The 24,304-nt window shown below is 44.0% G+C and overlaps 1 protein-coding gene and 1 long non-coding RNA gene across 2 annotated transcripts; both read right to left on the reverse strand.

The window, feature by feature from the left end:
- Positions 1 to 711: 711 nt before the first annotated feature.
- lrrc69 (leucine rich repeat containing 69) lies at positions 712 to 8,309 on the reverse strand (the record flags this gene model as incomplete). Its single annotated transcript, XM_084194141.1, has 8 exons — positions 712 to 819; positions 3,540 to 3,719; positions 4,167 to 4,268; positions 5,963 to 6,034; positions 6,250 to 6,445; positions 7,657 to 7,729; positions 7,839 to 7,965; positions 8,133 to 8,309. 8 exons carry the CDS (start codon positions 8,307 to 8,309, stop codon positions 712 to 714), a joined length of 1,035 nt encoding a protein of 344 aa, XP_084050267.1.
- Positions 8,310 to 8,796: 487 nt separating this feature from the next.
- LOC311119452 lies at positions 8,797 to 11,799 on the reverse strand. Its single transcript, XR_014611972.1, has 3 exons — positions 11,617 to 11,799; positions 11,356 to 11,458; positions 8,797 to 11,188 (listed from the first exon to the last, which is right to left on the reverse strand). It is a non-coding gene; the product is annotated as an uncharacterized lncRNA (long non-coding RNA).
- Positions 11,800 to 24,304: the final 12,505 nt, after the last annotated feature.

Consider the following 24,304-nt stretch of genomic DNA (forward strand, 5'->3'; position numbering starts at 1 on the left):
CTAGCTCTCTGTCCAACCTAGCTCTCTGTCCCACCTAGCTCTCTGTCCAACCTAGCTCTCTGTCCAACCTAGCTCTCTGTCCAACCTAGCTCTCTGTCCAACCTAGCTCTCTGTCCAACCTAGCTCTCTGTCCAACCTAGCTCTCTGTCCAATCTAGCTCTCTGTCCAACCTAGCTCTCTGTCCAACCTAGCTCTCTGCCCAACCTAGCTCTCTGTCCAATCTAGCTCTCTGTCCAACCTAGCTCTCTGTCCAACCTAGCTCTCTGTCCAACAAAGCTAGCTCTCTGTCCAACAAAGCTAGCTCTCTGTCCCACCTAGCTCTCTGTCCCACCTAGCTCTCTGTCCAACCTAGCTCTCTGTCCAATCTAGCTCTCTGTCCAACCTAGCTCTCTGTCCAACCTAGCTCTCTGCCCAACCTAGCTCTCTGTCCAACAAAGCTAGCTCTCTGTCCAACAAAGCTAGCTCTCTGTCCAACAAAGCTAGCTCTCTGTCCAACCTAGCTCTCTGTCCAACCTAGCTCTCTGTCCAATCTAGCTCTCTGTCCAATCTAGCTCATTGTTTGGGCCTTATGGTATTGTGTCAGGAGCCTGGCCTCTTTCTATGGTCCTCTGCTGCCATCTGGTGGACATGCAGATAATACATTTTGGATTGAAAGAACAGGAACTACTTACTTACATTATACCAAATATATGTTTTAATGGAAGTACATCTTCATACAGATGCAACACCATAGTACGAATGTCCGCTCTTATTAAAGCACTGGTAGGAACAGAGGAGAGCACGTACAGGGATGGTCTGAGAACTCTTCATCTTCATGTCCTGGAGGAGAGATCAGTAAGACAGTTGCTTGGCTCATGCTTGGCTCATGCGTGGTGCTATGTGTCTACGGATAGTATACCATTGAAACCAGTGATGTAGTGGGAAAAAGATATGTGTTTACCCTTCACTACACCAATGACTGAAACCATAGACACAAAGTAAGTTCATTCCAGATGACTGATAACTTTAAATATATTGTTTGAGTCCATATATGCATCAGAAAGAAGTATAAATGAATGTATGTGTAAACTAGCTGTAGTGTCTGCAGATGTCTGGCTGCAGATGGCTACTGGTCTCCCCTATGAACTCAGTCTCTTTGTCTTCAACCATGTTTTGTATACTGTCAAAGTAGTGCACTAGGTAGGGGACGCACCCTATCTCAGTTACCGTACATTTACATTACATTTACGTCATTTAATAATAATAATAATATGCCATTTAGCAGACGCTTTTATCCAAAGCGACTTACAGTCATGCGTGCATACATTTTTTTGTGTATGGGTGGTCCCGGGGATCGAACCCACTACCTTGGCGTTTCAAGCGCCGTGCTCTACCAGCTGAGCTACAGAGGACCACTCATTAGCAGACGCTCTTATCCAGAGCCACTTACAGGAGCAATTAGGGTTAAGTGCCTTGCTCAAGGGCACATTTACGTCATTTAGCAGACGCTCTTATCCAGAGCCACTTACAGGAGCAATTAGGGTTAAGTGCCTTGCTCAAGGGCACATTTACGTCATTTAGCAGACGCTCTTATCCAGAGCGACTTACAAATTGGTGCATTCACCTTATAGCCAGTGGGATAACCACTTTACAAATCTTTTTTTTTTTTTTTTTTTTTTGTGGGGGGTGGGGTGGTGTAAGGGGGGGGGTTAGAAGGATTACTTTATCCTATCCCAGGTGTTCCTTAAAGAGGTGGGATGTAAAAGAGGTTGATGTAAAAATAAAAACAAACAGACACGGTCGCCCTGTCTCTATCTGCTAGCCAAACTTCTGGATATTTGATTGGCGGTCACTCATTAGAACTTAGAGCAGAAATTCCCTGACCTGGATCCTTTGCTTGAACTTCCCGAGGCAGCTGTATTCATCCCAGGTCTGCACCAAAACGCCGACGCCAGAGAAGAGGTAGAAGAAGAGGGGCCCTAGTCAGACTCAGGCGGTGTGCCATCCATACCATACCATCCACCCCTTCAGAGTATATTACTCACTAAGATACAGTCCCTGGACAACAAAGTAGATGATCTCAGGGCGAGGATCTCCTTCCAGAGAGACATCAGGGACTGTAACATACTCTGTTTTACGGAATCATGGTTCTCTCCGGATATATTGCCCCCGTCCATTCAGCCAGCGGGGTTCTCTGTCCATCATGTGGACAGGAAGAAAGAACTCTCCAGGAAAAACAAAGGCAGGGCGGTTTGTTTGATGATTAACAACTCATGGTGTGATTGTGGTAACGTACAGGAACTCAAGTCCTTTTGTTCTCCCAATCTGGAATACCTCCCAATCAAATGCAGACCGAATTACCACCCGAGATAATTTTCTTCAGTCATTGTCACTGCCGTGAATATTCCCCCCAAGCCGACACCATGACGGCTCTCAAGGAGCTACACTGGACTTTGTGCAAAATGGAAACCGCATATCCTGAGGTCACATTTATTGTAGCTGGGGACTTTAATAAAGGAAATCACTACTGAAATTCTATCAACACATCTCCTGTGCAACATACTTAACATGGACCCTGGATCATAGTCCCCTTCCGGGACAGCTACAAGGCCCTCCCCCACCCTCCCTTCGGCAAATCAGATCAAGCCTCCATTCTGCTCCTCCTCTCCTATAGGCAGAAACTTAAACAGGAAATACCCGTGGTAAGGACTGTTCAACGTTGGTCTGACCAATCGGAATCTATGCTTCAACATTGTTTTGATGACGCGGACTAGGAAATGTTCTGGGTCACTTCTGAGAAAATAGTATTGACGTATACACTGACTCGGTGACTGACTGCATAGAAGATGTTGTTCCCACTGTGTCGATTAGAACTTATCCAAACCAAAAACCGTGGATAAACGGCAGCATTCACGAAAAACTGAAAGCGCGAACCACCGCATTTAACCACGGCAAGGTGACTGGGAACCAGCTATGACCTCCGTAAGGCAATCAGAGGCAAAACGTCAGTACGGGACGAAGGGGAGTCGCAATTCAACGACTCAGACATGAGACGTATGTGTCAGGGACTCCAGACAATCACAGATTACAAAGGGAAAGCCTGCCATGTTGCGGACACCGACGCCTCGCTCCTGGACGAGCTAAACACCTTCTTTGCTCGCTTAAAGGAAAACAATACTGAGCCGCCGACAGGGCCCCCAACGCTCACGAGGACTGTGTGCTCTCTTCCTCTGTGGCCGACGTGAATAAGTCATTTAAGCGTGTTAACGTCCTCAGAGCATCTGCAGACCAGCTGGCTGGAACGTTTACAGACATATTCAATCCCTCCCTATCCCAGCCTGTTGTCCCCACTTGCTTTTTTGGATTATCTGTGTATTGTGTTTTGTTTATTGTATTGCTAGGTATTACTGCACTGTTGGAGCTAGAAACACAAGCATTTCGCTGCACCTGCGATAACATCTGAAAATCTGTGTATGCGACCAATAAACTTTGATTTGATTTATAGTGCACTATGTAGGGAATAGGGTGCCATTTGGGACGTATACTCTCTGTAACTGTACCTTCCTGAGGTTGATGAAGCGTACACACTCCAGCCAGGTGGTGAGAAAGGGTTGGAGGCAGAGGGCACACGTGCCCCTGTCAGCCAGCAGCAGGCCCAGACCAGGGTGGCAGGACAGAGCCAGGTGAACCATACTGAACCTATTCCTGTCCTCCACCAGGATCTGACGAGCAGACAGCTCCTGGAGACAGAGATACAGAGATGGCAACAGGTCAGTACTACTGATGGTGTTGTGGTGTGGTGTTGTGTGTTGTGTTTTGGTGTTGTGGTGTGTTTTGGTGTTGTGGTGTGTTTTGGTGTGTTGTGTTTTGGTGTTGTGGTGTGTTTTGGTGTGGTGTGTTGAGTAATGATCAGCTAAATCAGGTGTGTTAATGTTCCAGTTGTTTTCATATGCTCAGGATACACATGGTGTACCCAGTCCAATGCACTGCTGACTGCAGGTTCCCTCTCCAAAATACCACAACAATAAGAAATAAGAAGAAGTACAAATAAAACAAATGGAATTTAATATAATACAAATGTAGCATTTACTGAAGGGCTGGAACGAAAGCCTGCACACCATGTACTCCTGCAGGACTGGAGTTGGAGACCTCTGACATAGCCTATTTCGCCGACGATGAGAGCTTACCTTCAATGACAGCACCTCCACAGCTTGAACAGATTCCATCAGCTTGCTCTTCACAAACGTGTTTCCTTCACAGAGCAGCTCGTTCAGGGCCAGAAACTGGAACTGTAGACAGCAACACCATTAGGCCTACCTCCTCTAACAACTGTAGACAGCAACACCATTAGGCCTACCTCCTCTAACAACTGTAGACAGCAACACCATTAGGCCTACCTCCTCTAACAACTGTAGACAGCAACACCATTAGGCCTACCTCCTCTAACAACTGTAGACAGCAACACCATTAGGCCTACCTCCTCTAACAACTGTAGACAGCAACACCATTAGGCCTACCTCCTCTAACAACTGTAGACAGCAACACCATTAGGCCTACCTCCTCTAACAACTGTAGACAGCAACACCATTAGGCCTACCTCCTCTAACAACTGTAGACAGCAACACCATTAGGCCTACCTCCTCTAACAACTGTAGACAGCAACACCATTAGGCCTACCTCCTCTAACAACTGTAGACAGCAACACCATTAGACCTACCTCCTCTAACAACTGTAGACAGCAACACCATTAGGCCTACCTCCTCTAACAACTGTAGACAGCAACACCATTAGGCCTACCTCCTCTAACAACTGTAGACAGCAACACCATTAGGCCTACCTCCTCTAACAACTGTAGACAGCAACACCATTAGGCCTACCTCCTCTAACAACTGTAGACAGCAACACCATTAGGCCTACCTCCTCTAACAACTGTAGACAGCAACACCATTAGGCCTACCTCCTCTAACTGTAGACAGCAACACCATTAGGCCTACCTCCTCTAACAACTGTAGACAGCAACACCATTAGGCCTACCTCCTCTAACAACTGTAGACAGCAACACCATTAGGCCTACCTCCTCTAACAACTGTAGACAGCAACACCATTAGGCCTACCTCCTCTAACAACTGTAGACAGCAACACCATTAGGCCTACCTCCTCTAACAACTGTAGACAGCAACACCATTAGGCCTACCTCCTCTAACTGTAGACAGCAACACCATTAGGCCTACCTCCTCTAACAACTGTAGACAGCAACACCATTAGGCCTACCTCCTCTAACAACTGTAGACAGCAACACCATTAGGCCTACCTCCTCTAACTGTAGACAGCAACACCATTAGGCCTACATCCTCTAACTGTAGACAGCAACACCATTAGGCCTACCTCCTCTAACAACTGTAGACAGCAACACCATTAGGCCTACCTCCTCTAACAACTGTAGACAGCAACACCATTAGGCCTACCTCCTCTAACAACTGTAGACAGCAACACCATTAGGCCTACCTCCTCTAACAACTGTAGACAGCAACACCATTAGGCCTACCTCCTCTAACAACTGTAGACAGCAACACCATTAGGCCTACCTCCTCTAGCAACTGTAGACAGCAACACCATTAGGCCTACCTCCTCTAACTGTAGACAGCAACACCATTAGGCCTACCTCCTCTAACAACTGTAGACAGCAACACCATTAGGCCTACCTCCTCTAACAACTGTAGACAGCAACACCATTAGGCCTACCTCCTCTAACTGTAGACAGCAACACCATTAGGCCTACCTCCTCTAACTGTAGACAGCAACACCATTAGGCCTACCTCCTCTAACAACTGTAGACAGCAACACCATTAGGCCTACCTCCTCTAACTGTAGACAGCAACACCATTAGGCCTACCTCCTCTAACAATAACATCTTCATATTGTGCTATATCTTGTTGTTGTTGTACTGTAAACAATATTGTGGTGAAGACAAAACGGTACATACATCGACAGGAAACATGGATAAACGGTTTCCAGCCACATCCAGCACTCTGAGCTTCATCAGCCCAATAACACCCTGAGGGAAAAGAGGACAGGTTTAGGGACAGTAAACCATCAGGTCATGGAACAGATTCATTTTATAAAACTGACTAACAATGAAACCTAACAGAGTGGAGGATCGGTAACCTAATTTGAAGCAAGGCCAGAGAAAATGACACAAGCACAATATTAACAAAGATACCTAAGAAAGATGAAACATCAGACATCAAGTAGAGCCTGAACAACACCTACCTCTGGCAGTTCTGTGAGGTTGTTTCTTGCCAGATATAATCTGGCCAGTTGTGACAAACTGTATATCTGTTTGGGCAGTCTGGCCATCTTGTTGTTGGTTAAATTAATCTCAACCATCTTCTTGAGAAAACCTATTTCTACAGGAAGTTCCTCCAATTGGTTGTCCAGTAAACTGAGGGTTTCCAGGTTAGAAAGACTGAGAAAATAGAACATGTGGTTATGAGATATTTCTTTATCTAGCCTAATCTCGGTTAACCCAGAACTAAAATCTTGAGTAATTTGGTCAGATCCTCAATATGTTTAGAGAGGCTGTGTTTACACAGAAAGCCAAACTCTGATCTTTTTTACACTAATTGGTCTTTTGACCAATCACATCAGATCTTTTCGAAAAATACCAAAATACTCAAGGTTTTAGTTCTGGGTTAACCGAGATTTCACTAATTGGTGTTTTGACCAATCAGATAGCCTGACGACTCACACTGAATTGTTCTGCTGCTCTGTGGTTCGCTACATACTTCAGTCTGAGACGGCCATCATTGAAGTCGTTTGTTGTGACGAGGGGCACGAGGGCCTTTGACAAAACGAAGTCATCAGCAATTGGATCGTCTCTAACCAATCAGAGTATCAAAGCCAATGACGAATTTTCAAACCACGTGTTCTGGCTCTGGCCCAACCCATCGGTTTCTGGACCAATCAGACAGCCCCTAATTTGTATTTTATCTTTATTTAACTAGGCAAGAACAAATTCTTATTTACAATGACGGCCTACACCGGCCAAACCCGGACGACGCTGGGCCAATTGTGCGCCGCCCTATGGGACTCCCAATCACGTCCAGTTGTGATACATCCTGGAATCGAACCAGGGTCTGTAGTGACGCCTCTGGCACTGAGATGCAGTGCCTTAGACCGCTGCGCCACTCGGGAGCCCAAAGTGTTGGTATTCAGTGAAGGGTCGGGGAGGTACTCAGATCCATTCTTTAAAAAACATGTTTTAGTAATTCAGCAGACGCTCTTATCCAGGGCGACATACAGTTAGTGAGTGCATACATTTTCATACTGGTCCCCCCGTGGGAATCGAACCCACAACCCTGGCGTTGCAAGCACCATCCTCTACCAACTGAGCTACACGGGACTACATTAGATCCAGACTCATCGAGGAGAAGAAACTAACGTCTGTGGGCGTGGCCTAGCATTTGACCAGAGCAAGGTGTCTGGGTCGCCAGGTTAGCCCTGAAAAAGAGCTGATGTGAAAATATCTGACGTGATTGGTCAAAAGACCAATTAGCCTAGTGGGGAAATGTCCGACCTGGGCTGGCTGTGTAAACACAGCCTATGTAGCCTATTCTAATACCATCTACAGGTTTGCTGTATGAATCACAATTAGGCTATTGGTCAACAAATTGGTACCTTTTAATCTCTGGTGGAAGGACTGAGATGTGATTGTGGTTCAGATTGAGGAGAGTGAGGTTATGAAGTCCTTCTGCAAGATACAAGATATAGTGATGATGATGATGATGATGAGTGATGATGATGGTACTGTACAGTACCTATTTAAGTCTTCTTAATCCATAGACAGCAGGACAGCTTACCCAACACCTCTGGTGGCAATCTTGTAATGTGGTTTCCAAACAAATAAAGTTTTTTCAAGGAGTTCAGGTACTTCAGGACAGACGGGATCTCCTCCAGAGCATTATTTCCCAAATTGAGTTCTGTCAGCTTTGCAGTATGCAAATAGATAACAAAAAGCAACATATGCAAGATAAATACATAGGTTATATAGCTAGCAGGCAAGTAAAATAACCCAAGACATAACTGTACTATAGCTAGCAAGCAAACAAGGTGTTTGCATAGAAGTCTGTCTGTCCGTCGTTAACGTTACTCACGCGTTGTAAGGTCCGCAGTTCCACCGGCAGGGTTGTAAGGCTGTTATTGTTCAACCGAAGGATCGAAATAGTTGTTAATCTGGCAACCGATTTGGGAACGTCGGTCATTTTCTTCGAGCTCAAATTGAACGACTTTGAGTTAGCTTTCAAAGCTCTAATAACCAGATTGTTAGCCATGATCTGTTAGACAGAATAAAAGCACAACTCCTACAGCAGGCAGGTTCCCATAGAAACAAGATGCTTGGTCAACTGACCAAAATCCCATTAGCGACACTTTAGTGAACTCTGGCGGTCTCCTGGAAATCGGTTTCTTCTTACTACAGGAGATTGGTTTGGGATTTCCTTCTTCTGGACATCATTTTATAAACAAAATGTATCGTTTGAACTTCAGAACCATTCTAGCTACTAAAAGAGCATTTCCCTAACCTCATCACACGTGTTGAATTTAAATAAACATTTTGGCACATTGGTCATTCAACAATCAACAGGACAATATGCTGTAAAGTTTTTTGCATTAATGTCTTTCCAGCGGAAATGAAACTGGAATTAAAAAACATTTTATTGTATGAGACAATATTGTCCATCAGCATACACACATACAAGACAATCAGCCTTTGATATTGCAGTCATTGGAAATAACAGCACATCACCACCAAAAGCAATATTTAATAGATAACATTTCCATGATGATATCAAGAGTATTCACAAGCACTGATGAAGGATGTACAAAGTTACTTCCAATTCTGCCTCAGCTCACTGTGACGGTAAATATTCCCTCAGTCCCCACATAGTTAGGTGGTGGTATTATTTTCAGTCTCTCGGCCTCTCTCCTCCCATCGAATTCCTTGGACTGCAAGCACTTTATCTAGACTGTAAACTGTATGTGGGGGGAGGGGGGTGGCTCTCTAGAAGTGAAATCATTTTGTCATTTGACATTGTGAATTCAAAGGTTTTACATTGGTTGGTTCCCAAATTGTTTATATCTCCACCCCTGCTTGACTTTATCATTCATTATAATTTAACTCAATGCGTCTCAGCCTTCCTCTTGAGTTCCTTCAGACGTTCCACTGAGTTGTAGTGTTCACCCAGTCCATATGCATGACGCATGGAGTTCCTTCAGACGTTCCACTGAGTTGTAGTGTTCACCCAGTCCATATGCATGACGCATGGAGTTCCTTCAGACGTTCCACTGAGTTGTAGTGTTCACCCAGTCCATATGCATGACGCATGGAGTTCCTTCAGACGTTCCACTGAGTTGTAGTGTTCACCCAGTCCATATGCATGACGCATGGAGTTCCTTCAGACGTTCCACTGAGTTGTAGTGTTCACCCAGTCCATATGCATGACGCATGGAGTTCCTTCAGACGTTCCACTGAGTTGTAGTGTTCACCCAGTCCATATGCATGACGCATGGAGTTCCTTCAGACGTTCCACTGAGTTGTAGTGTTCACCCAGTCCATATGCATGACGCATGGAGTTCCTTCAGACGTTCCACTGAGTTGTAGTGTTCACCCAGTCCATATGCATGACGCATGGAGTTCCTTCAGACGTTCCACTGAGTTGTAGTGTTCACCCAGTCCATATGCATGACGCATGGAGTTCCTTCAGACGTTCCACTGAGTTGTAGTGTTCACCCAGTCCATATGCATGACGCATGGAGTTCCTTCAGACGTTCCACTGAGTTGTAGTGTTCACCCAGTCCATATGCATGACGCATGGAGTTCCTTCAGACGTTCCACTGAGTTGTAGTGTTCACCCAGTCCATATGCATGACGCATGGAGTTCCTTCAGACGTTCCACTGAGTTGTAGTGTTCACCCAGTCCATATGCATGACGCATGGAGTTCCTTCAGACGTTCCACTGAGTTGTAGTGTTCACCCAGTCCATATGCATGACGCATGGAGTTCCTTCAGACGTTCCACTGAGTTGTAGTGTTCACCCAGTCCATATGCATGACGCATGGAGTTCCTTCAGACGTTCCACTGAGTTGTAGTGTTCACCCAGTCCATATGCATGACGCATGGAGTTCCTTCAGACGTTCCACTGAGTTGTAGTGTTCACCCAGTCCATATGCATGACGCATGGAGTTCCTTCAGACGTTCCACTGAGTTGTAGTGTTCACCCAGTCCATATGCATGACGCATGGAGTTCCTTCAGACGTTCCACTGAGTTGTAGTGTTCACCCAGTCCATATGCATGACGCATGGAGTTCCTTCAGACGTTCCACTGAGTTGTAGTGTTCACCCAGTCCATATGCATGACGCATGGAGTTCCTTCAGACGTTCCACTGAGTTGTAGTGTTCACCCAGTCCATATGCATGACGCATGGAGTTCCTTCAGACGTTCCACTGAGTTGTAGTGTTCACCCAGTCCATATGCATGACGCATGGAGTTCCTTCAGACGTTCCACTGAGTTGTAGTGTTCACCCAGTCCATATGCATGACGCATGGAGTTCCTTCAGACGTTCCACTGAGTTGTAGTGTTCACCCAGTCCATATGCATGACGCATGGAGTTCCTTCAGACGTTCCACTGAGTTGTAGTGTTCACCCAGTCCATATGCATGACGCATGGAGTTCCTTCAGACGTTCCACTGAGTTGTAGTGTTCACCCAGTCCATATGCATGACGCATGGAGTTCCTTCAGACGTTCCACTGAGTTGTAGTGTTCACCCAGTCCATATGCATGACGCATGGAGTTCCTTCAGACGTTCCACTGAGTTGTAGTGTTCACCCAGTCCATATGCATGACGCATGGAGTTCCTTCAGACGTTCCACTGAGTTGTAGTGTTCACCCAGTCCATATGCATGACGCATGGAGTTCCTTCAGACGTTCCACTGAGTTGTAGTGTTCACCCAGTCCATATGCATGACGCATGGAGTTCCTTCAGACGTTCCACTGAGTTGTAGTGTTCACCCAGTCCATATGCATGACGCATGGAGTTCCTTCAGACGTTCCACTGAGTTGTAGTGTTCACCCAGTCCATATGCATGACGCATGGAGTTCCTTCAGACGTTCCACTGAGTTGTAGTGTTCACCCAGTCCATATGCATGTAACTGAAACACAATATCAACAATTAAAGGCACAATCCATCATTTGGATAATTAGTTTTTCAGCCAAATGGCAGCCCCGTCAAGGCTGAAGAATGGGGCTGGAGAATTATAACCACTCGAATTCATTGGTAGATGAAGCTGGGGAAGTATGGAGGTGACATGGTACTTACATAATGGTGATGGGTGACTTGTCAAATTCCTCTCCGATGATTATCGCTGGAGAATCGGCTTGGAGCACTTCTATTGGCAGTTGACCCGCGTCAGAGCTCTCAGCTGTAAGGGAACAAAGAAGGATCATACATGAATCACTGAGTATATGTGACCCCATTTTGGTAACATTTCACAGGAAGGTACGCTAACTATAAAGGATCTATAAGTAGTTTGTAAAATGTTTAAATAGTTTATAGATAATTTATAAATCAGTATAAAACCATTATAACACCAGGTGCTCTGTTGGGTCCTTTGGATGAAGGTACCTCCAGTTGTCCCCCCCAGGCTGCAGCGTCCGCCACGTCACTGCAATACTTCTCCAAACTCCACAGAGTGAGTGGTGATCACACACTGGAGTGACACTGCAGAGCGGACCACAGAGTGAGTGGTGATCACACACTGGAGTGACACTGCAAAGCGGACCACGAGTGATACTGAATTTCCTTTCGAAATAATGCAGGGGGCGGGGGGGGGAACTAGAGAATATTAGAAATAGTGTGCTTGAGAATGAGACGTCTGATAACCATATACGGGTGATTTCTCACGAAATTAGTAGGAGAAAAAAAAAGACCATGATTTGGTGGATTTTCTATGTGCAGATCAAAGTTACAGAGTGGGATCTAGTTTACAGGTTATGGCCCATTTTATACTGATTGTGACATCACCATCTAACTGAGCAGCAGCAGTTGAGAGAGCTCCTCCTAAAATGTGATTATTTTTGTTAAATTATTTAGTTTTTTCGTGAACAGTTTGGTTGTTTCAATGCAGTGCCGTGTTCTCCACATCTGGAGATGGTTTTCCTTTGAGAAGATTGTTTGATTTTGAGAGAGATTTCGAGAGATTGGTTAAACCTGGCTCTGAAAGCTAGCTAGTCTACTAAGTCATGTTGATCATCTGGCAAGAACCAAGAAGGGTAGGACTGAGGGACTAGGACATCAGGACAACAAGAAGAAGGAGGAGAAATAGAGCGTAAAACCAACAGGAAAGGAATTGATTTGGAGGATATCTGGGGGGTTTCTAAAGGAAAGACAGTACAAGGCATTGAAAGGGAAACAGACAAATATAAAAACACATGAAGCCGAGGTAGGATTGTTCTGGACATTGTAATTGATGTCTACAGTGTTAATTACACCAAATTACACATTTAATAGCATAATTTTTTCATTATAGAAAGTGCATTATTTAAAAAGTTGGCTGCATCAAAGCTCAAGTTCTAAAAAAATAAAATAAGAATGGCAACAGTAGCAGGAAGTCGGCCGGTTCCTGTTGGGGTGCGTTCATAAATTCACTCTGGACGCTCTGCTCTGAAAATGCATTTAGAGCGCTTGATAATGACGAATTTACTTACGATAAAACGGTTCACAAATAAAAATGGCTGAAAACAGAGAAGGCGTGACTGCTCTCTTTTGGGTAGTAAACAATGTTGTTTCATCTATTTTTGAGACTCTGATTGACAGCGACAGTGATGAAGACCCATTGGCCTTGCAACATGCATCTGGCGTGTCGGTGTGTCACTAACCTCGTTTTTAGCTACAGCAACATCAAGCTAGCTAGCTAACGTTAGCAACTGCAATCAGCTGATTGTCAGCTGGAATGGCAAGAGCTAGAGTAGCATAACGGAACTTAGCTAGTAACATAGCAGGCTACTCTAGATAGCTAGCTTGCTACAGTACAATGTCTTTCATTTATTTTGTTTTTAGGAGTATGACACTGCCAACATTGACATGGACATCCTGAATATGTTAACACCCAATCCGCAGTTTACACACACGCGGATACCAAACTATGCCGGAAAAATTGTACATTGATGACGACTTCAAAATGCACTTCAGAATGAAAAGGAGCACCTTCCAAACCCATACACAGACCAACAACATACAATTATAGACCACATTTACATTTTAGTCATTTAGCAGACGCTCTTATCCAGAGCGACTTACAGGAGCAAGTAGGGTTAAGTGCCTTGCTCAAGGGCACATCGACAGATTTTTCACGTAGTCGGCTCGGGGATTAGAACCAGCGACCTTTCGGTTACTGGCACAACGCGCTTAACCACTAAGCTACCTGCCGCCCCCCTAGCTTCTTCAAACACTGCAATAAATTGTCAAAATGCTCAGACAACAGGTAAACAGGGCCACAGACTGTTACTCGCACATTTCTAAATATATACTAAAATAAACGGCAAGCGATCTGCCATAAAACTCACCAGAAATCTATCCTGCTAAACGGTAAATCGGTTTTGTTTACACGACATTGACATGACCTTTCAACTGTCATCCAGCGCTGTATTAAAAGGCACATGGTAGCGCTGACACCTTGTGGTGGTAATGACGAACTGCATGTTACTGCAGCGTCATTTCGATTTGATCTCAAATCATGACTGATAGGCCTAGTTGGCAAAGCGTGAATTTCGGTTCAGAGTAGTGTTATAATGGTATTATAACAGTTATATCATAATGTATATAATATAAATTATATTCCTTTGTGCAGGGCAATCGGCAACAGGTTCGATGTCTCTAAATCTATTGTCGAGGCCTGCTTCCAGAGGTTGATCGAAGCAGTATCTCATCTCTCTGCACAAGTCATCGTCTGGCCAACAGGGGCCCGAGCACAAGAGGGCATCAGTGGCTTCACAAACGCGGCTAAGTTCCCTGTGGTGATCGGAGCTAAGTTCCCTGGGGTGATCGGAGCCATTGACAGAACACACATTCCCATCAAGGCCCCACGAGAATACCCTGAGACATACAGTACCAGTCAAAAGTTTTAGAACACCTACTCATTCAAGGGTTTTTCTTTATTTTTACTATTTTTTGCATTGTAGAATAATGGTGAATACATCAAAATGATGAAATAACACATATGGAATCATGTAGTAACCAAAAAAGTGATAAACAAATCAAAATATATTTTATATTTGAGATTCTTCAAATAGCCACCCTTTGCCTTGATGACAGTTTTGCACACTCTTGGAATTCTCTCAACCAGCTTCACCTGGAATGCTTTTCCAACAGTCTTGAAGGAGTTCCCACATATGCTGAGCACTTGTTGGCTGCTTTTCCTTCACTTTGCCGTCCGACTCATCCCAAACCATTCAATTTGGTTGAGGTCGGGGGATTGTGGAAGCCAGGTCATCTGATGCATCACTCCATCACTCTCCTTCTTGGTAAAATAGCCATTACACAGCCTGGAGGTGTGTATTGTGTCATTGTCCTGTTGAAAAACAAATGATAGTCCCACTAAGCCCAAACCAGATGGGATGGCGTATCACTGCAGAATGCTGTGGTAGCCATGCTGGTTAAGTGTGCCTTGAATTCTAAATACATCACAGACAGTGTCACCAGCAAAGCACCCCCACACCATAACACCTCCTCCTCCTCCATGCTTTACGGTGGGAAATACACATGCGGAGATCATCCGTTCACCCACACAGCGTCTCACAAAGACACGGTGGTTGGAACCAGAAATCTCCAATTTGGAATCCAGACCAAAGGACAAATTTCCACCTGTCTAATGTCCATTGCTCGTGTTTCTTGGCCCAAGCAGGTCTCTTCTTATTATTGGTGTCCTTTAGTAGTGGTTTCTTTGCAGCAATTCGACCATGGAGGCCTGATTCACACAGTCTCCTCTGAACAGTTGATGTTGAGATGTGTCTGTTACTTGAATTCTGTGAAGGATTTATTTGGGCTGCAATTTCTGAAGCTGGTAACTCTAATGAACTTTTCCTCTGCAGCAGAGGTCAATCTGGGTCTTCCATTCCTGTGGCGGTCCTCATGGGAGCCAGTTTCATAATAATAATAATAATATGCCATTTAGCAGACGCTTTTATCCAAAGCGACTTACAGTCATGCGTGCATAATATATATATATATTTTTTGTATGGGTGGTCCCGGGGATCGAACCCACTACCTTGGCGTTACAAGCGCCGTGCTCTACCAGCTGAGCTACAGAGCGCTCGATGGTTTTTGAGACTGCACTTGAAGAAACTTGAAATGTTCCATATTGACTGACCTTCATGTCTTAAAGTAATGATGGACTGTCATTTCTCTTTGCTTATTTGAGCTGCTCTTGCCATAATATGGACTTGGTCTTTTACCAAATAGGGCTATCTTCTGTATACCCCACTACCCCTACCTTGTCACAACGCAACTGATTGGCTCAAAAGCATTAAGAAGGAAAGAAATTCCACAAATTAACCTTTAAGAAGGCACACCTGTTAATTGACATGCATTCCAGGTGACTACCTCATGAAGCTGGTTGAGAGAATGCCAAGAGTGTGCAAAGCTGTCATCAAGGCAAAGGATGGCTATTTGAAGAATCTCAAATATAAAATATATTTTGATTTGTTTAACACTTTTTTTGTTACAACATGATTCCATATGTGTTATTTCATAGTTTTGATGTCTTCACTATTATTCTACAATGTAGAAAATAGTTTTAAAAAAAGAAAAACCCTTGAATGAGTAGGTGTTCTAAAACTTTTGACCGGTGGTATAGATTCTTCAGCTCTTAGTAATTTTCGGCCAATCTCTAACCTTCCATTCGTAAGCAAAATTATGGAGAAATTGGTGTTCAAACAGCTAAATGATTTTTTAAGTGCCAACTGCATTTTTGAAAAATTCCAATCTGGTTTTGGTGCCACCACAGCACAGAGACAGCCTTAGTTAAAGTGGTAAATTATCTTAGAGCCAACACAGATGCCAAACAGCTCTCTGTCCTTGTACTCTTAGATTTAAGTGCTGCATTCAACACTGTTGACCATGATGTCCTTCTGGACAGACAGGAGAGGTGGTTGGCCTCTGTTGACCATGATGTCCTTCTGGACAGACTGGAGAGGTGGTTGGCCTCTGTTGACCATGATGTCCTTCTGGACAGACTGGAGAGGTGGGTTGGCCTCTGTTGACCATGATGTCCTTCTGGACAGACTGGAGAGGTGGTTGGCCTCTGTTGACCATGATGTCCTTCTGGACAGACTGGAGAGGTGGGTTGGCCTCTGTTGACCATGATGTCCTTCTGGACAGACTGGAGAGGTGGGTTGGCCTCTGTTGACCATGATGTCCTTCTGGACAGACTGGAGAGGTGGGTTGGCCTCTGTTGACCATGATGTCCTTCTGGACAGACTGGAGAGGTGGGTTGGCCTCTGTTGACCATGATGTCCTTCTGGACAGACTGGAGAGGTGGTTGGCCTCTGTTGACCATGATGTCCTTCTGGACAGACTGGAGAGGTGGTTGGCCTCTGTTGACCATGATGTCCTTCTGGACAGACTGGAGAGGTGGGTTGGCCTCTGTTGACCATGATGTCCTTCTGGACAGACTGGAGAGGTGGTTGGCCTCTCCGGTCCAGTTCTAAATTGGTTTAGGACCTTTTTAACCGGTCGAAAGTTTTTTGTCACCCTTGGTAAACATAACTCAGAGAAAATACATATCACGTGGCGTTCCACAAGGTCCGATTTTGGGTCCGGTACTGTTTAGTTTATATATGTTACCCCTTGGCAGCGTTATCAGAAAGCACAGCATTGATTTTCACTGCTATGCAGACGATACACAACTTTACATGTCTGTGTCACCAGAGGATCTAAGCTCCATGAATAAATTATTCGACTGTATTAGTGATTTAAATACTTGGATGGCTCACAACTTCCTCCAGCTAAATCAAGACGTGACCGAGGTACTTATTGTTGCCAAAGCACAGAGAGAGAATCTGGCCGCACATTTTAATTCACTGGCAATAAAGATAAAACACCAGGTAAAAAACATAGTTGTTATTTTAAATTCTAAAATACATTTTGAATCACACATTAGGAATGTGACCAAAATAGCTTTTTACCACCTGAGAAACATTGCCAAGGTGCGTCCGTTTCTCTCTCAGGCTGATACAGAGAGACTCATCCATGCTTTTATGACAAGCAGGCTTGACTACTGTAATGCTCTCCTGTCTGGTCTACCCAAGAAAGACATTGGTCAACTGCAAAACATACAGAATACTGCTGCAAAGGGTATTGACCAAGACCAGATGAAGAGAACACATTACACCGGTTTTAAAGGTTCTGCACTGGCTGCCTGTGAGTTTTAGAATTAACTTTAAGATTATTCTATTGGTTTTTAAATCAATCCACGATTCTGCACCTCAATACATGTCAGACATGCTTTTAAGTTATGTACCCAGTAGGTCCCTGAGGGCCTCTGGCACTGGCCTTTTAATTATCCCAAAGCCCAGGACCAAGAGGCATGGAGAGGCAGCCTTTAGTTACTATGCCCCCAGCCTCTGGAACAGCCTGCCAGAGAACCTGAGGGGGGCTGAAACTGTGGACATATTTAAAAGAGATTTTAAAACACACCTTTTTAGCTTTTTCTTTAGGGTGCTTTTTAGTCATTCAGTTTTATTGTTATTCTTTTGTTTTTTATCTTATGTTTGTTGTGTAGTAAATATTTCATCTTTTATTTTCATTGCTTTTATTTTTTACTATGATGGGGTCTAAAACCAGACTGGACCATACTTTATTACAAATAAGGTCTTACATAGTTCTTGTTGCATCAAGAAATGACTTTATTAAAGTTTTCAACAAAGCCGATACCCGTCTGCAGAGGGGGACAAATTCTTAAGATCTGCCTCCATCTTATATAGTCCTCTTCAGTTTTCCCGCTCTTTTATTGCTCCGCCCACTTCCTTTGTCCCTGAGGACGGCTGAACTATTACTCCAACCAATCACTGCTCCCCTGTACCTCCCCCCCTCAAGCTGTAAGCAATCAAGAAGACACCAAGGAGACAAAGGTCCAGGGAGTGACCATTTGGTCTAGCCCAAACTCTATTCAACCCTGGTGCCGCTCCCTTCACTGCAAAAACAAACGGCCCAAAGTTAGCCACAAAGAATTTTAACTATATGTTCATGATTAACTCAATTTCATCTGATAATCCATTAAAAATACACATCAAGCATTTCGTATAAATTATTTGTCTTCAGGAAGGCAGTGAGTTGCAGCACAACAGATTTTTCTAAAATGTTTGAGAAATCCAAGTCTGATAGTTTTTTACATTTTCCGGGTCAAGGTTTGGCTTTTTCAGGAGAGGCAAAATTAGTGCCACTTTTAGTGAGTTTGGTACACATCCGGAGGATAGGGAGTCATTTATTATGTTCAACATAGGAGGGCCAAGCACAGGAAGTAGCTCTTTCAGTAGTTTAGTTGGAATAGGGTCCAGTATGCAGCTTGAAGGTTTAGAGACCATTACTATTTTCATGAATGTGTCAAGAGATTTAAAAACTTGAGTGTCTCATATTGATCCTAGGTCCTGGCAGTTCTGTGCAGACTCAGGACAACTGAGCTTTGGAGAAATATGCAGATTCAAAGAGGAGTTCATAATTAGCTTTCTAATGATCATGATCTTTTCTTAAAGTTAATGAATTCATCACCGCTGAAGTGAAGGCCATCCTCACTTGGAGAATGCTGCTTTTTAGTTATGTTATGCTTTTTAGTTAGTTAGTTAATGCGTTACGACAGCATAAAAAAATAATTTTTTATTGTTTTTATTCTCCTCAAACAGGTTGGAAAAGTGGGCTGATCGAGCAGCAGTGAGGGCTTTTCGATATTGGACGGTAAGTATAATAATAAATAATAATAATAATTTGCCATTTAGCAGACGCTTTTATCCAAAGCGACTTACAGTCATGCGTGCATAATATATTTTTTTTTTGTGTATGGGTGGTCCCGGGGATCGAACCCACTACCTTGGCGTTACAAGCGCCGTGCTCTACCAGTTGAGCTGCAGAGGACCACAGTATTTCGATAAGACTTCCAGTTTAGTGGAGCGCCATTTCCGTTCCAATTTTCTGGAAGCTTGCTTCAGGGCTCGGGTATTTTCTGGAAGCCTGCTTCAGGGCTCGGGTATTTTCTGGAAGCCTGCTTCAGCGCTCGGGTATTTTCTGGAAGCCTGCTTCAGGGCTCGGGTATTTTCTGTAAACCAGGGAGCTAGTTTCTTGTGACAAATGTTTTTAGTTTTTAGAGGTGCGACTGCATCTAGAGTATTACGCAAGGTTAAATTTAGATCCTCAGTTAGGTGGTTAACTGATTATTGTACTCCGACCTCCTTGGGTAGGTGGAGGGAGTCTGGAAGGGCATCTAGGAATCTTTGGGTTGTCCGAGAATTTATAGCGCAGCTTTCAATAATCCTTGGTAGGGGTCTGAGCAGATTATTTGTTGCGATTTGAAACGTAATAAGATGGTGGTCCGATAGTCCAGGATTATGAGGAAAAACATTTAGATCCACAATATTTATTCCACGGGACAAAACTAGATCCAGGGTATGACTGTGGCAATGAGTAGGTCCGGAGACATGTTGGACAAAACCCACTGAGTCGATGATGGCTCTGAAAGCCTTTTGGAGTTGGTCTGTGGACTTTTCCATGTGAATATTGAAGTCACCAAAAATTTGAATATTATCTACAATGACTACAAGGTCTGATAGGAATACAGGGAACTCAGTGAGGAATGTCGTATACGGCCCAGGAGGCCTGTAAACAGTAGCTATATAAAGTGATTGAGTAGGCTGCATATATCTCATGACTAGAAGAGTCCTTCACTCCTCAGCAGGCCAGGCTTGGTCCTGTAGCACCCCTCCAGCTAGGATGGAGTCCTTCACTCCTCAGCAGGCCAGGCTTGGTCCTGTAGTACCCCTCCAGCTAGGATGGAGTCCATCACTCCTCAGCAGGCCAGGCTTGGTCCTGTTTGTTGGTGATTCCCAGAAAGAGGGCCAGTTATCTACTAATTCTATATTTTGGGAGGAGCAGAAAACAGTTTTCAACCAGCGATTGAGTTGTGCAAGTGTGCTGTAGAGCTCATCACTCCCCCTAACTGGGAGGGGGCCAGAGACAATTATATTTCTAGCTAAGTTACACGCTGAAGCTATGTTGCTCTTGGTGACCTCTGACTGTTTCATCCTAACATCGTTGGTGCCGACGTGGATAACAATATCCCTATACTCGCTACACTCACCAGTTTTAGCCTTAGCCAGCACCATCTTCCGATTAGCCTTTACGTCGGTAGCCCTGCCCCCTGGTAAACAGTGTATGATCGCTGGATGATTCTTTTTGAGTCTAATATTGTGGGTAATGGAGTCGCCAATGACTAGGGTTTTCAATTAGTCAGAGCTAATGGTGGGAGGCTTCGGCAGCTCAGACCCCGTAACGGGTGGAGGAGAGACCTGAGAAGGCTCGGCCTCAGACTCAGACCCCGTAACGGGTGGAGGAGAGACCTGAGAAGGCTCGGCCTCAGACTCAGACCCTGTAACGGGTGGAGGAGAGACCTGAGAAGGCTCGGCCTCTGACTCCGACTCGTTGCTTAATGGGGAAAACCTGTTAAACGTTTCTATCAGCTGAATGAGTGACACCAGTTGAGCATGCCGACAGCATTTCTTTCCAGAAGCCTTGAGATAATTGTCCAGCTGTGGGGGCTGTGCGAGGGGATTTATACTACTATCTGTACTTACTGGTGGCACAGACGCTGTTTCATCCTTTCCTACACTTACATTGCCCTTGCCTAACGATTGCGTCTGAAGCCGAGCTTGCAACTCTGCTATTACATTTACATTTACGTCATTTAGCAGACGCTCTTATCCAGAGCGACTTACAGTTAGTGAATACATATATTTTTTTATACTGGCCCCCTGTGGGAATCGAACCCACAGCCCTGGCGTTGCAAACGCCATGCTCTATCAACTGAGCTACATCCCTGCCGGCCATTCCCTCCCCTACCCTGGACGACGCTGGGCCAATTGTGCGCCGCCCATGAGTCTCCCGGTCGCGGCCGGCTGCGACAGAGCCTGGATTCGAACCAGGATCTCTAGTGGCACAGTTAGCACTGCGATGCAGTGCCTTAGACCACTGCGCCACTCAGGAGGCGCAGTGGTCACACCATAAGGCGATAGTTCTCCTGTATATTAGTACAGCGACTGCAATGAGAAGGCATAATGTTACTTAGCTTTTTTTCGGATGGAGTAGGTCCAGATAAAGCATCCAGGGTGAAAAAGTTGAATTAAAAAAGTAGTTTGAGGACAAAACTAAGACCTTGGTAAACTTGTTAAAGACAGAGTTTCATCCATACACCATAGACCATGGGAAGACTACACCATAGATATACAGTGACCATGGGAAGACTACACCATAGATATACAGTGACCATGGGAAGACTACACCATAGATATACAGTGACCATGGGAAGACTACACCCCGCTTGGATTTCTTCAAATTTTACTGCGTTACAAAGTCTCATAAGAGCTTTCCACACCTGAACTGTGCAATATTTGCCCATTATTCTTTATTAAATTCTTCAAGAGCAGTCAAGGTGTTGGGGATAATGGCTAGTCAGCAATGTTCAAGTCTTGACATAGATTATCAAGCAGATTTAAGTCAAAACTGTAACTCGGCCACTCAGGAACAGTAACCAACTCCAGTGTAGATTTGGCCTTGTGTTTTTAGGTTATTGTCCTGCTGAAAGGTGAATTAATCTCCTAGTGTCTGGTGTAACGCAAACTGAAGCCGGTTTTCCTCTAGGATTTTGCCCGTGCTGAGCTCCATCACATTTATCTTCACCCCCAGTCTTTGCCGATGTCAAGACACCCATACCATGATGCATACCATGCCATGATGCAGCCACCACCAGCCATCCTGCCTGATGTCAACAACAGTAGTCATACAGTCATAACAATAGCCTACAGTAGTCACACAGTCATAACAATAGCCTACAGTAGTCACACAGTCATATCATTAGTCTACAGTAGTCATACAGTCATAACAATAGCCTACAGTAGTCACACAGTCATAACAATAGCCTACAGTAGTCACACAGTCATAACAATAGTCTACAGTAGTCACACAGTCATAACAATAGCCTACAGTAGTCACACAGTCATATCATTAGTCTACAGTAGTCATACAGTCATAACAATAGTCTACAGTAGTCATACAGTCATAACAATAGCCTACAGTAGTCACACAGTCATAACAATAGTCTACAGTAGTCACACAGTCATATCATTAGTCTACAGTAGTCATACAGTCATATCATTAGTCTACAGTAGTCATACAGTCATAACAATAGTCTACAGTGGTCATACAGTCATAACAATAGCCTACAGTAGTTGTACAGTCATATCATTAGTCTACAGTAGTCATATCATTAGCCTACAGTAGTCATACAGTCATAACAATAGCCTACAGTAGTCATATCATTAGTCTACAGTAGTCATACAGTCATAACAATTAGCTAGCTAGCTAACCTTAACCACAGATACAAGTATATGTGGCTAAACTAAATTTCTGTTTTGATTTCAACAAGTTAGACTTGTTATTAATAGCTAACTAGAATAACAGATAGGCATATCTATCCCACTCAGGATGTTACAGCGTGATTACCAGTACAAGTTGAATGAAAACTATTAATACAGCAAATATATAATTGTAAATTTTAAACCTACATCTAATTGCCAAACTGCAGGTCCTTCTTCTCCTTGCGATGTTGCTTGGCTAACTTCTCCTCGGCTGTCTCTACCTTTTCCATGATTGTATTTGTTTAGTTTATAAATACTGTACCATATCCATGTTAACGTTATGATTTTGCTGTTATGTAGAATTGGAACATTATTAATTTGATATCAGATCAAATTGAACGTCAGCTGGCCACCAATTACATTAGAAACGTGTTGATCTCTTCTTCTTCAGTGGGGTTTATCGGCGGTTGGCATCCAACGTTATGGTGCATTACCGCCACCTACCGTACTGGAGTGTGGACCAGAGGCAGGGATAAACTAAATCCTACCTGCCAGCCCCGTTTCTCTTAAAAAATATAACACAATACTTGAGACTATATCTAATGATGTTCTACTCAATATACCCTTTAAACTAATTTCCTGTATCCCCTTCTCCCTCATACTAAATGTCATCCTCTCTCTTTCCCTCTGATACTGCCCACACTGTAGCAATACATGCTCCACAGTCTCTATTTCCTGACAATAATCACACTTTCCTGATGGATGCTTTCCTATCACGTTTAATGTCTTATTCAACTGGCCGTGTCCCACCCTTAATCTTGTAAAAATAGCCTCCTCTCTTCTGTCCCCTCCTGCCGTCCTCCCCTTTCCTCTGTACTTGAAATAAATGCCTTCCCTTATTATCTCTATTCCACTGCTCCTGCCATCTCTGCACCATCACTGTATATATCAGTATCTTTGCCTCTGCCTTGCTCATTGACACTTCAACATCAACATCCCCACTACTAAGCGCTTGTTTACGTGTTGATCTCCATACTTCCGGCTACTGAAATATCGCGATTTTCATTGGTCATCACATCACAACAGTTTCCGTAGTTGATTGGTTAGGTCTTAGATTCTAGTCGACGGAGATCGTTTTAATTTGACGTTCAGTCCAAAATCACTGTTTCACGTTCAACTTAAGTTTGATATTATTATTTCCAGGAATCTTTAAAACGTTGGATTGCCAAAGACCGATTATATGGGATTGGTAACGAGCAAAACGCCAGTGAAGCTTAATTAAACTAAATAACAAATATTTCCTAAAACTTCATTGCCCAGAAATGGTTTCACCGTTCGAAGACTGTCTTCAACATCAATCACAGAATGATCGATTTTAATGTATCATTCTTCATGGCTGGTAGAGATGTGATCGATATCAGTGGTGTAAAGTACTTAAGTAAAAATATACTGAACAAAAATATAAACGCAACATGCAACAATTTCAACGATTTTACTGAGTTACAGTTCATATAAGGATATCAGTCAATTAAAATAAATAAATTAGGCCCTAATCTATAGATTTCACATGACTGGGCAGAGTGGCGCAGCCAGGCCGGCCCGGCCCGCTCATTAGGCGGATTATGCGGCCGCCTATGCCCGCAGATTGAAGA

The sequence above is a fragment of the Coregonus lavaretus genome (assembly GCF_964263955.1).
Source record: "Coregonus lavaretus genome assembly, contig: HAP1_SCAFFOLD_3439, whole genome shotgun sequence".
Taxonomy (NCBI): domain Eukaryota; kingdom Metazoa; phylum Chordata; class Actinopteri; order Salmoniformes; family Salmonidae; genus Coregonus; species Coregonus lavaretus.